Genomic DNA, 13,020 nt, shown 5'->3' on the forward strand with positions numbered 1-13,020 from the left:
CTGTATCAATCATTGGGTGTGATTCTTTACTCGTGTTCAGTGGCAGATTGATATCACTAGGGTTATACTTCTCTACCCTCAAACCTGTATTCCTCCCGTGATGCTAGAGAATGAGGACCCTTTGTGTGGTACAGGTTACATGTGTAGTAATAGTCGTAGAACAGATAAACCACGACCATTTCTGAATTCTTCCCCAAGTTAACCATGTGACTGCCTTTTTTTTTTAGGATTGACATCCTTAAACAGTTATTTTGTGGTACCCCCTTTTCCTTCTTTCACGGCTGACATGCCTGCTTTTTTCCTACTTTTTCTTGTGTAAAATTCTTCATTTGTCGTGGTCATCACGTGAGGAATCTAGGGCTTCCCTTTCATCATGAATGACAGGTTTTTTTTTTCTGCTTTCAAAATCTAGAATTTTCCTATTTATGGCACCTGGCGGTAAGAGTCACGGTGTTGATTAGAAAGATAGTCAAGAGAGTAGGCATCTGTAGGAAACATCTTGGTTTTTTAGAATTATTACTTGCTGCATTCATTTCTTTATTCAACAGTTGTATATTAAATGTTTTTTACATGTGAGGCCCTGCTAAGAGCAGTGCTTGCCACCTTCATGGGCCGTACATTTGGCAGGAAGCCGCATGACAAACTAGATGAATCCTATATGTATGTGGATGTGAAACTGAAAAGAAAGGTCGTGGACTGGGAATCATAAGTTTGGGGGTTATTGAGACGCAGAAAGGAAAACAACGGGTGTAGATCAGGTAACCTGTACATGGTGAAGAAGAAAAGATAAGAGGACATCTAGGTCAGAGCCCTGATAATGGGCATGCAGAGGAGAAGGATTGGCCAAAGGGCAGGAAAGGTGGACGGAGTAGGAGGAGGACTGCCAGGAGAACACGGCATCTCGCAAGCCAAGGGAGGAATCCCTGGACAAGAGCGCTGTGTGCTCAAGGGGTTCAACACAGAGAAAGGCGGAGAAGCATCTGTCCGGTGTAACCACTCAAGGGTCATTGAGAGCCCGGGGGAACAGTTGCTCTGAAGGGATAGGAAGCTAAAATCCAGAGCAGAATGAGCTATAGAATGGATGAGGGTTACGGAGCAACAGAAAATAAGCATAGACAGTTCTGCCAAGAAGCCAGTCAGGAGAGAGGCCGGAGATGGAGAAAGACATGGAGTCAAAGAAGGATTTGCATTGCTTTTTACTTTTTTTTATAAAAGTGTTCAGACATACAGAAAGTTGGTAGCTTATACCCATCATTTAGATTTAACAGTTATTAACATTTTGCCATGTTTGCGTCATTGTATTTTTGCAGAAATTTTTCAAAAGTAAATCACAGACACATTTCCTCTGTAAAACTTTGGTATCCTTCTCTGAAACATAGGGACTTCTTGGGCTGAGAAAATGGCACAGAAATTTCTTACTGTCACCAGACATCTAGTGAGTGGCATAATCAGGTGTTCCCAGTTGCCCTCAAAGTGTACGTTCAAGCCAGGATCCAGGCAGTGCCAGACAGTGCATTTCTACAATTGAGGAGGGGTGTTTTGTTTTTTGTTTTTGTTGCTTTCGTGAAAGAAACTTTAGCACAATTAAGCACTGTTGAGAAGCTGCTAGTGCAGGGAGAGAGGTTGAGGATTCTGGACTGAGAGGGAGAACGCCCAAGAAACCGACAAGTCAGGTTCCAGAGTGACTGGAGAGATTGGTCTTGGAAGGGGATCCACCGCGTGGGTGCTGAGTGTCTTTGCCTGTTTGTGTTGCTGTGAGGAATACCTGAGGCTAGGTGATTTGTAAAGAAAAGAGGTTCATTTGGCTTGCAGTTCTGCAGGCTGGACAAAGAAGCATGGTGTCAGCATCTCTCTCTGGTAAGAACCTCACAAAGCTTCCATTCATGTGAGAAGGCAGTGGGAAGCTGGTGAAAGGTGGGGCAGCAGAGAGGAGAGTGCAAGGCCCTTTTCCACAAGCAGTTCTCCCCATGGCACCACGCCATTGATGAGGGACCCTCCCCCATGACCCAGTTCCCTCCCATCAGACCCCACCTCCAACATTGGGGATCACATTGCAATGTGAGGTTTGGAAGAGAAAAATATCCAAACCTGTTGCCCACTGGGAGATGGGCAACAGGAGGTCAAGGCGATTCCCCTCCCATGGCACCTTTTTCCACCTGAAGTAGGATAAGTCGCACACAGACAAGACCCAGGCGTCTCCACTCCCTGATGCAGAGTCAGTACCACTCATGGTGCCAGGCATATGATGGATGCTCAGTACATATTTTTTAAATGAATTTATGAGTGAACTTTTTTTTTTTTTTTTTTGTAAGCTGGCTTGCTCTGTCACCCAGGCTGGAGTGCAGTGGCGCATCTCAGCTCACTGTAGCCTCTGCCTCCTGAATTCAAACGATTCTCATGCCTCACTCAGCCTCCTGAGTAGCTTGGACTACAGACATGCACCGCTACACCTGGCTAATTTTTGCATTTTCAATAGAGACAAGGTTTCGCTGTATTGGCCAAGCTGGTGTCAAACTCCTGACCTCAACCTATCCGCCCACCTCGGCCTGCCAAGGTTCTGGGATTACAGGCGTGAGCCACCATATTCTGCCTCTATGAATGATACTGAGTGTGATAAGGGGGTTTTGAGGTTTGATAAATGGAAAAGGTTCAAAAGGTACATAACACTTCCATACTACTTTTTATGTGGTAGGCTCTATTCTAAAAATGTTATAATCATTGTTAAGTACTATTACTATCCCCCATTTTCCAAATGCAGACTGAGAAGTTGAATAGCTCTCCCAGGGGCACACAGGTAATGAACACAGAACTGGACCAACAGGGCTCCTAGCTGTGTAACATGGCCAAGGATCAGGAGACTCCAGCTAAAGCTGCAGGTGTGAATCTACAATCTCCCTGGTTCGGGGCCGACGTCCAGCAGCTGGTGTGTTTAGGAATCCTTGGAGTTACACCCACTGGTGTTACAGATCTGTGCTCAGCATTCTCTGGGTCAGCTGGGAGAATCCACGAGGATTCTCATTGCGCCCTCTTTGTGTCGACGTCTACCTACAACAGTGCGTCGTGCTAGAGAACAGAGGTCCCTAGCCCAGGCGTTCAAGACCCAGTTAATGGGTGGAATTTAGTCAATGGGTGGAATTTTTTCTGCTGCAAAATTTTAGCCTATTAATGCTTTCTAAACCTTTGGTACCACCTGCAGCTTGGTAATACTGGAATCTAATAGAAAAACGTTGGTTTGACTTGTGGGTTTGTACATATTTATATCCTCAGGAGTTTTAGGTATTCATCAAAGAGCCCCATATGTGAACCATAGGTTTGAGAACAATTTCGCATAGACTTGCTTCTAAAGTAGTCAGATGTGATCTGTCTCTTCTCGGTGTATTAATTTAGCTCATCTTTAAGATAGGAGAGATATAGAATGTGATCTGTATGGGTGTTTTTTCCTGAGAGGTGGGCAGTTAGTCAATGATTTCCTGTATAATATTCAAAAGATCTCTTTACCATGTTTGTCAGCATGAATAATGGCTCTTTTCCACTGTGAGGAAAAGAAACATAGCTGCCTGTGGCTCTGCACAGCAACTTGAATCAAAGAGACATGGCAGGACTCTATAAACATAGTCCATCATGAGGCAGTGCAGAGAGGGGTTGAGCAGCAAAAGCAAAACTGGTGTGTGCCCCGGGACAGGGACTATGTCTTGTGGGCCCCAAAAATAACTGCCTTGGAGCAGATTCCTCCCAGGACATGTGTGTATGTCAGTTTGGAGCACAAAACAGGTGTAACATTAAAATTTCTTAACAGAGTTTTGAATGAATGAAAATCATCATTATCATCTGCAGTACAGTGTAGTACACAGCATTGTGTGAAATATTTTGACATACTCTTATCTGTAATCCTCAAAATAACCTTCAAGGTAGGAATTGGGCTCTTTTTCTGGAAAAATGAAAGTAAAATGTGGAGTGATTTGGTAACTGGCCCGAGATCTCAGAGCTAGTAAACAGAGGTGCCAGGACACATATTCACGCCTTTCTGGCTGGCAAACGTACATTCTCTCTACTGCACGCTGGACTTCCCCAGTCTCCATGTTTGAAGGCTCATCAGGCCATCTTGCAACAGAGGCCAAGAACAACAACCCTTTTTATTTCTTCAGCTCAGATGTGAGAAATGTTCTTTTCACCCAGTGGCTACCACCTGTTTTGCATTAGCAAAACTCAATTTATTATATTTTGAAAGGAAAGAAATAGAAAATGTTTCACTCATCTGATTTCAAATAACAAGGTGAAACTCTACCCAGGAATTACATCAGATTCAAATACATAGCTCAGTTATTGTCAGCAAGAAAAAAGAAAGGGAAGAGGCATCTTTAAAACTTGCCAAAATACTAGATGACAAAAATCAAAGTCAGGTGCCAATGCAGTTTATCTTTAGTGAACAAAACTGAAGGCCTTTTCATTCTTAAGGTGGTTAAGTATCACCAGAATTGATTATTAATAGTATTTACAATGAAAAGTTAGAAAGGACATTCTAATTACTTTTGTATTTTTTACAATATGCTCATCGTATAAAAAAAAAAAAAAGAAATTCAAGCAGTATAGAAATAAAAAAGGAACAGAATTCCCTCCAGTTGCATCATCAGCATCTAGTGAATGTTCTTCCTGGCATCTCTGAATATGCCCAACATGTACAGTGTTTACAATAATGAAATCTCACCATTTATGCTGTTTGTTATCCCGGAGATTACACATATGTATCATGGACATAGGAGAATATTTTTGAAATAATCCTTCCCCTTCATTTTAAAGGAAGGAAAACCTAAACTTCCTTTGGGAAGTGCAGAGGGACCCCTGTTTTATGAAAATCTGCTCTCAGGGAGAAGTGGCTCCATCTTGTGGCCCTCTGGAGTGTGGTCATGAAAGACAGCCAAGGTCGTGTTGTGTTTTTGCAACTTCCCTTGGAAATGGTGTCAACCCTGCGGCTTGTCCAGTAAACTTAGTGGAAACCAGCAGGGACCAGGCAGTCCGCATCTGCCAGTAGAGCAGTAGTGAGGGTGCTGTGGTGGCAGGGGTTGCCCCTTTCTCCCTGCTCTGTGGGAAGCTTAGCTCAGCCCTCCTAGCTTCTAACACTGGGCTCTCCACAATTTCCTCTTTAATCTCGTCTTTAACGCTGTTAGAGAAGCTGATCTGAACGGCCACGGCCATGTCGCTCTGCCACAACCCTGAGTCAGGGCTTTGGGGATAGACAGAGTCGCTAGGTGGAGTACAGTATCCCTTAAAAGTAATTTGAGACAGACAATCACATGTCCTCTTGCCTTACACTACTGTATCCAAGGTTTGACCTTACAAATTCATTTGGAACGTTGGGGGGAAAACGTCTATTTGGAGATAAAATTGAATATTCTTGTCTATGTAGAGATGGTGAACACAGATGTGGTTGGTAAGCAGTACAAATGTGGCCATTTTCTGTAACTAGGACCCTAATGGCTGGAGGTTTTCACCTTGTATAAACACCATAGTTGTATGTAGTTTACGTCTAAGGAAGCAGTCTTTTCATTGGATTTTTTCCTTTTTCTTTCTCTCCTATGCAGTACATAGTGGAATGTCATGGGATCACTCTTCTTCCTCAGTTCTTGGGCATGTATCGGCTTAATGTTGATGGAGTTGAAATATATGTGATTGTTACAAGAAATGTGTTCAGCCACCGTTTGTCTGTGTATAGAAAATACGACTTAAAGGTGAGATTGATTTTATTAGTTTTTGTAAAGTAACTCAAGCTTGTTCTACACTATAAAGATTGTCATTGATACCAAAAATGCTTAAGACTCACTCAGCGCTGAAAGCTACCAGGCAGGTGGCAGTGTATTCCTCTTCCAGTGAGGCAATCAGTGCTTGCTGGCTTCACCAAAAAAACTTGCGTGTGTTAGAGAATCACATCTACTTAAATATTCAACCAACTACATACCAGGCCCTGTTCTAAGAGGTGCTGGAAATAACAGGATGAACAAACCAAACCTGCCCTCAGGGAGCTGACATTCTAGTGGGTAAAGACAGCAGTAAGTAAAAGTAATAGACTATCAAAGAAGGTTCCCCTGAGAAGATGATATTGGAGCAGACTTAAAGGAGATGAGGAAATGAGCTGAGGAAGAATGTTGCTTGCAGAGGGAACAGTGAGTACAGAGACCATTTCAAAGGCCTGGAGGGAAAGGGGGCCCCCTGGAAATTCTGAGAGTGGAGTGACGTGATCCGGCTTCTGACATCACCACCTCAGGGGAGAATGTCCAAGTTAGGAGTTGGCAAACTCTGACTTGCCCATGCCAAATCCAACTTGAGGACCTTTTCTTTGAGACAAGAGTCTTCCTCTGTTGCCCAGGCTGGAGTGCAGTGGTGCAGTCCTGGCTCATGGCAACCCCCACCCTCGCTGGCTCAAGCAGTCCTCCCACCTCAGCCTCCCAAGTAGCTGGGACCATTGGCATGCGTCACCATGCTCAGCTGATTTTTTGTATTTTTTGGTGGAGACGGGATTTCACCATGTTACCCAGGCCGGTCTTGAACTCCTGAGCTCAAGCAGTCCACCCACCTCAGCCTTCCAAAGTGCTGGGTTTATAGGAATGTGCCAGTGCGCCTGGCTGGGCCAATTTTATAAATGCATTTTTATTGCAAAACCGCCATGCCCATTGCTTCTGTATTGTCTGTTGCTGCTTTTGCACTACAGTCGCAGAGTCGAGTAGTTACCACAGATACGATTTGGGACCACAAAGCCTAAAATATTTACCCTCTGGCACTTTGCAGAAAAAGTTTGCCAAACTCTGGTCTGTGACATTTGGCTCTCAAGTTTTTTGGTCTCAACCCTTTCACACTCTTAAAAGAGGACCCTCAGAAGCTTTTGCAGATGTGAGTTGTGTCTGTGGATACTTACAGTATAAAAAATTAATATAAGAAATAATTAGAATATGTATTTTTAAAAATGAGAAAACCATTACATGTTAACATTTTTATGAAAAATAACTATTTTCCAAAAGCAAAAACATTGTGAGACAAGTAGCATTGTTTTACTGTTTTGCAAATCTCCATAATGTCTGACTTAATGTGAGACAGTTGGAATGTCACATCTGATTCTGCTGTCAGTCTGTGCGGTGTTATGCCATTGAAGTATGTGAAGAAGATCTGAACTTATACGAATGATGAAGTCTGGAAGGTGGGACAGGCATGTTTTAACGTTTTTGGATAATCGTAGATACTCTTCGATACTATACCAAGGCTTGACAAGAGGTAATTTCTCAAAGCTTAGTGTGACATTATGGAATCTGAAATCACATCAATGAATTTGTTGTACTCTTCATCAAAATCCATTGATTAGTTTGCATGCATTGTTCTGAATGTGTGACTTTGTCAAGGCATGCACTTGCCATTTGGAACATATTGGTTTACTGAGTTATGTGACTCTTCCAAATATTGGCAAATTTCATTATACACTATCAAAAAGTCATAACACTGTCACCACCAATGTCATCAGAAAAGTCTTCTACATATTGGGAAGCTGTCAAGCCCAGGGTGGTGGATGTAAGTTTTTTAAAAATCAGTTTTTTACTGGGAATCTCAAATTTTATCACTGGCAACAAGCCCCGTCAGTTGTTGTCTGTGAAATGACAGCATGTATCAAGCACCCCAGCACATAGGCAAGCCTAGCAGCTTTGTTCATTTTGTAGCAAACATCTGTGAGATGCCCAGATCTGGATAAACATGGACTGTCAGTTGTTCTTTCAAGTAAAAGTGTTGTTTCATGAAAACGGTGGCTAGTTCAGCTCATAACTCAAACCATCACGAAAACAGTTGTTAAGAAGCCATTCCTTCTTTATAAACAGAAGTACTTTATGTATACTTCCTGCACAGAATATTGAAAAGACATGTCCTCCTGGGTCTAGATTTGATACATTTAATTTGATGCTTTCATATGTTTACTAGATGCCTACTTGTAGGAGATACCGTCTTAGCCATAGGTTCAGCAAGTCATACACGGCTCACAAGTCATAAAAACAAGGATGTATGGCTTCAGAGGTTGTTCTGCATGACGCTGGGTTTCCACTACTAGTGCTTATTGGTGCCTCCGTTTGATTTACGCTTGACTGCTAGCAGTTCTTTCCACCATCGTTTTTGCAGTATTCCTACAAATATCAAGACAGTCAAAAAGGCAAAAAATGTCTCAGTACTATTATAAAAATAGTTTTGGCTTTGAATAGTTTTCATTTCGGGACCCCAGGGTTTTGAACCACACTTGGAGAAATGCTAGTCTAAGTGAAGGAAATGAGCTAGGCTTGTCTCCTACCCTCTGGCGTCCCAACCCACTGGAACCACTTCCCAAACACAGCCTTGTCCTGTCCTACCTCCAAGTCTTAGCCCAACCCATTTTGTGCCCCTGGAATTGCCCCTGGGGAAATCCCAGCCACCCTCAATGGCCCTTGCCAGTACCAGCTTTTTCTTGAAGCCTTGGCGGTACTGCTCAGGGCACACAGGACTCTGTCTGACTCTCCCAGGGAAGAAAGCCAGAGTGACCTCTGAAGTCACATGTTCTTCTTTCATGACTCGTTAACCTGGTATAAGTTGCTGAACCTCTGTGACCTTCTGTCTCTTCATCTGTTAAAACAGGGATGATTTTACCTACATTTGCAGGGATGTTTCGAGGATTAAATAAGATACATATGTGTCATGTCCAGCATGAGGCATGGTGAATGGGAGTTAGTCAGTGAATATTGGTTGCCTCATTCATTCTCCTGATGTGTAAGTGCCTCAAGAGGAAGTATTTTGTTCTAACTTTTTTTTAATCCCCCTGCAGTGACTAAGATAGTACCTCGGACAAGTAGGCATCTGGTAAACATATCTTGGAGTAAATTATACTTGGAGATTGGATATTCTAGTTTTCATTTGCCTTGCATTTCACAATTTCATCTCTCTCTCTGGCTTGTGGCATAGCTAAGCTCTGTTCTTGCCAGTGCTCTCAGTCGTGATGGAACCTGTTCATTTCATGGCTTAAACTTTTGGCCTTCCTTTTCTAGTTTTGTTAGAATTTTTTTATTCTGAATTAATTTAAACTTGGATGAGTTTTGTGTTTTGTTGTTCCCAAGCTAATGATGAGCATTTACATAAAGATGAAGCTTCCCTGAGAATCAGAAGCAGCGTGGATTATATGGTAGGAGGGAAAACACATGCACATACACACACACCTACCCACCCACCCCTCAACAACTTAGTTAAGAATGCAAAGTAGAATAGCTTCTTCCTCTGCCCAGCAGCGTAAGCAGTACTCAAATATTACAAATGTCCCAATTTTTAAAAAAAATTTGGGAACATTCTTTGTTAAAATTTGATGTGTAAAGAAAGGAAGGTATTTGTGGCCCATATACAAGAATCCCTAAAGGAAGGAAAGTAGACCATGGCAAGTAACAGCTGCTGGGCGAGGCTATGAGGGGGCGCAGGCTGTGGTCGTAGAATGGGTTCTCAGGTTTGCCTTCATGAATGGTTCACATTATCCATCTCCATCTGATGGGTCAGCTTTGTGCTGCTCTGACTCTCCCCAAGAAACACTGAACATTTTCCCTGGGCCAGCAGCAGGGTCCCTCGGATCTTCCAGTCCTGGGAACACTGAGCACCAAGGAGATGGAAGATCAGCCCTGGGGAGACCCCCAGCCTGGTCTTGGTTCCCTTCCCCAGTGCGGGGAGTCTCTTCCTTTCAAGTTTCCACATCTGTGAATTACAGGCAGCATACATCCTAATCAATGCCTGAGCTGCTCAATGAAAGCCAGTAATCAAAATTTTTGATTTCTCTGCAGATGGCCAATCTAAAGGGCACTTTTGCTTTTCCCAGGTCAACTGTAAGTTCATTTAATGAATGGCTAACTCAGGTGATCCAGGGCAATAGATGTCTATTCATTAGGTGTTCAAGAAGCAAGTGGCTTGGCTGACTTCATGGTAGTTAGGGGTGTCCAGTGCAGGACGGGATGTTAACCCAGGAAATTGTTCTGTAATTCTTCTCTAGCCATTTATACAGTAAATATAGAACATCTGCTGTGTATGAGACACTGTGATTGTCATCCATTCTTAGGAATTCACTAGACCGTTTGTTTCCCAGCTTTTCTTTTGAATTAAAATCTTCCACAAGCTAAGGGAAGTTTCTCTGCTTGGACTCTACACCTAAAGGCTCCCATCCGCCTCCGAGGTAGACTCAGGTCATCTTAGACAACCCAGAACTCTGAGGCAGAGTTTTGAACCCCACTGCAGTAGAGCACAAACTGCTGAGATCAAGGGCCGTGTTTTCCTCCACTTTGTACCTCTGCACTCAGCATAGGGCTTGGCACAAAAGAGTTACAAATAACCATGTGTCTTTGAAGGACTCTCCAAAGTAAATGGGGTCAGAGAGTGGCGATGGGGGACTGATATATAGCATGTGAGGAAAGAGTATTCATCAGTAACTCTAAGACAGGGGAGAAAACTGTGTTACAGAAAAAACAGCAGGCGAAGATGTGCCCACGTCTGGAAGACGTGATGTGGGGAAAGAGGCTCTTAACACCCCCATGGTTCCACCGCAGCCAGCTAGTGGGACTCTTCTTTAGGATAACAAGACCAACTATTTCTGCCATTTGATAAAGGAGGAAAGTATGGGGCTGATCCAGTGTTAAGTTGTTGCTCAAGTGGTGGTCAGGTTTTCTGACTTCCAGCAGGTGGACAAGAACCACAGAAACACAGATGAGCATGACACAGTCAGGGCTGGAGAAGTGGCCAGTGGCCAGGAATACCTGCAGTGAGGGGAGACAGGCCTGGCTGCGAGCCACGGTCTGGGAGGGGTGAGAAGCCCGTTCCGTGTGGGCTGCGAGGCAGAGTGGGTACTGAGCTGGCTCTCTGCCCTGCCTCGCCCATTCTCATATTTTCCATGTGTGAACCCAGTGCCTCCCATATGTATGTTTTTATTATTTCCTTGTGTTTCAGGGCTCTACAGTGGCTAGAGAAGCTAGTGACAAAGAAAAGGTAAGTACCTTGCTGTATGTCTCCCCCCTTCCCCCGGGGCACGCTCACGCAGGCCCGATCACATTTATTCTTTCTTCCTAGTCTGCCACCCCTGCCATTGCGATTCTTCCATTCCCCTGTCTGCTGCCACCAGCAAGAAACACTTGATTGACCTGATGAGAGTTTTACTTTATTTCTGTTTATCAAATCGTTGAAAAATGAAAGTTATTTGTTGTAAGCATGCTTGGAGGGAACATTCTACATGAAGCTTGCTCTTGAAAAACACAGCCACCTGTGTAGTAAACTTATAATCAAAAATGGCAGTGACAGCTGAGAGTCTATTCCTGCAGGTTAGGGAACCAGGTCCTAACGCCGCCTCACCGATACCAAACGGGATGTGACCCTGAATATGTTTCTTTGCATCTCATAGTCTGCTTTCTCACCTGTAGAATATTGGCTTGGATGAACCTCAAACTCCTTTCCAACTATTAGACATGATTAGAATACTTTTTTCTTAAAAAAAATTGGGGATAAGACGACCACGTCTCTTTTTCCTTTCCTGTCTTAATGGATCTTACGTAGTATTTGAACGACATTTAGTTTACTATGCAAGATTATAGACATAGTCAGCTTGAAGGATTGGTTTGAATAGGAGTTTAGGAAGTAGCTTCCTGGATGTACACCTAAACTAACCCAAATCAGCACACGCTTATATAAAGGGTACATCTGTACTCTTAGTTATGCCTGCCTGTCACCTTGGGAAGTGCCTTTTTCTTAACTATTCCATTTGAAATCAGAGCTCAAGGTTGTTGTTTGTTACTTTTAGAATGATAGCAATTCCCAGTTGAATTTTATAAATTTGCAAATGTACTTTCATTTGTTCATTCAGAGGTGTTTGTGAATATTTTCATGGTTACTATCCTAGCTTCAGGGGCTAAAATAACAAGCCCCACAGGCAGCTCTGGCAGGGGATGCAGACCTCAAATAGGAAATGATGTTATGGGGTGAACACTCGGATGGAATACTCAGGGAGCTCTAGAGCACAAAGCAGGGGCACCTGGCTCAGGCTGGGCAGGGTCAGGGAAGGGCTTCCCGGAGGAGGTGATATCTGGAAACCTGAAGGATCAATAGGAGTTAGAAGAAGAGCAGCAGATGCAAGGGCATGAGAGTCCGGGTGGGGAGCATTTGGTGCATTTGCTGCAGGGAGAAAGGAGGCCACGGATGGAAGGAAGCCAGACCTGTCAGAGAGGCTGATGAATTAACCCAAGAAGATGCTAGCCTGAGCTGGGGTGTGGTGGAGATAGACGGATAACAGAGAGATTTGGGAAGACCAGTCTACAGAACTGAACTGAGGGATTGAATGCCAGAGGTGCCAGGGAGTGTGCATAGAGGGAGGGGTTTAAGGATGACCAACAAGTTTCTGGTTTAGGCAGATGCGTAGGCATTCATTCTGCTCCCTGAAATTGCAAACAAGAGCAGGAGGAGGTGGAGTCTGAAATGTCATTGCAGCGTCACAGGAGGTGCACAGGGACTCTCAGCTGAAAAAACAGCATGGGAAACCTCCCTGGAAGGACGGTCGGCAGAGACAGGGAAGTGGGTGAGGTCACCCAGGAGGAGCGTGTGGATAACAGAAGCACAGCTAGAACAAGCCCAGCGGAATGTCATGCTTTGCAGGAGCCAGGAGACACTGGGTCAGTCGCTCAGATAATTGATTGAGCGTGTTTGATGAGCACACACTCTGCCAAGCATTGTAAAAAATGTCTCGGGGAACAAGGCAGAGGCAGTCCCCATCCTCATGAAACTTTCACTCTAGTAATGTCCCAGGAACCAGAGGAAATGAACTTCAGCGTCGGATGCTTCCGCGAGGCCAGGTAGGATAAGGACAGAGAGTTGCCTGGGGACATCCCACAGGGAAGTTGCTGGAGACCTGGTCAGTGAGGGTGGGTGGGGGCCAGAGCCAGATTGCAGCAGGTGAGGAGGAGAGAAGGAAATGGTGGAAGCTTCTTTGGCCATTTGCCCTTGTACTGTGCATCA

The 13,020-nt window shown here is 44.0% G+C and overlaps 1 protein-coding gene and 1 long non-coding RNA gene across 3 annotated transcripts in view; both read left to right on the forward strand.

Moving 5' to 3' along the window:
* The window catches only part of PIP4K2A (phosphatidylinositol-5-phosphate 4-kinase type 2 alpha), a 166,775-nt gene that overhangs the window by 131,764 nt on the left and 21,991 nt on the right, over window positions 1-13,020 (forward strand). For both annotated transcript variants that reach the window (XM_032243888.1, XM_032243887.1), the window contains 2 exons: window positions 5,580-5,726; window positions 10,969-11,007. In XM_032243888.1, coding sequence (XP_032099779.1) covers window positions 5,580-5,726; window positions 10,969-11,007 — 186 coding nt within the window. The remainder of the gene's footprint in view (window positions 1-5,579; window positions 5,727-10,968; window positions 11,008-13,020) is intronic.
* LOC116527110 lies at window positions 5,733-10,775 on the forward strand. Its single transcript, XR_004258393.1, has 2 exons — window positions 5,733-6,380; window positions 8,635-10,775. It is a non-coding gene; the product is annotated as an uncharacterized LOC116527110 (long non-coding RNA).

This window comes from Sapajus apella, unplaced genomic scaffold, assembly GCF_009761245.1.
Source record: "Sapajus apella isolate SASKATOON/1434 unplaced genomic scaffold, GSC_monkey_1.0 scaffold53, whole genome shotgun sequence".
Classification (NCBI taxonomy): Eukaryota; Metazoa; Chordata; class Mammalia; order Primates; family Cebidae; genus Sapajus; species Sapajus apella.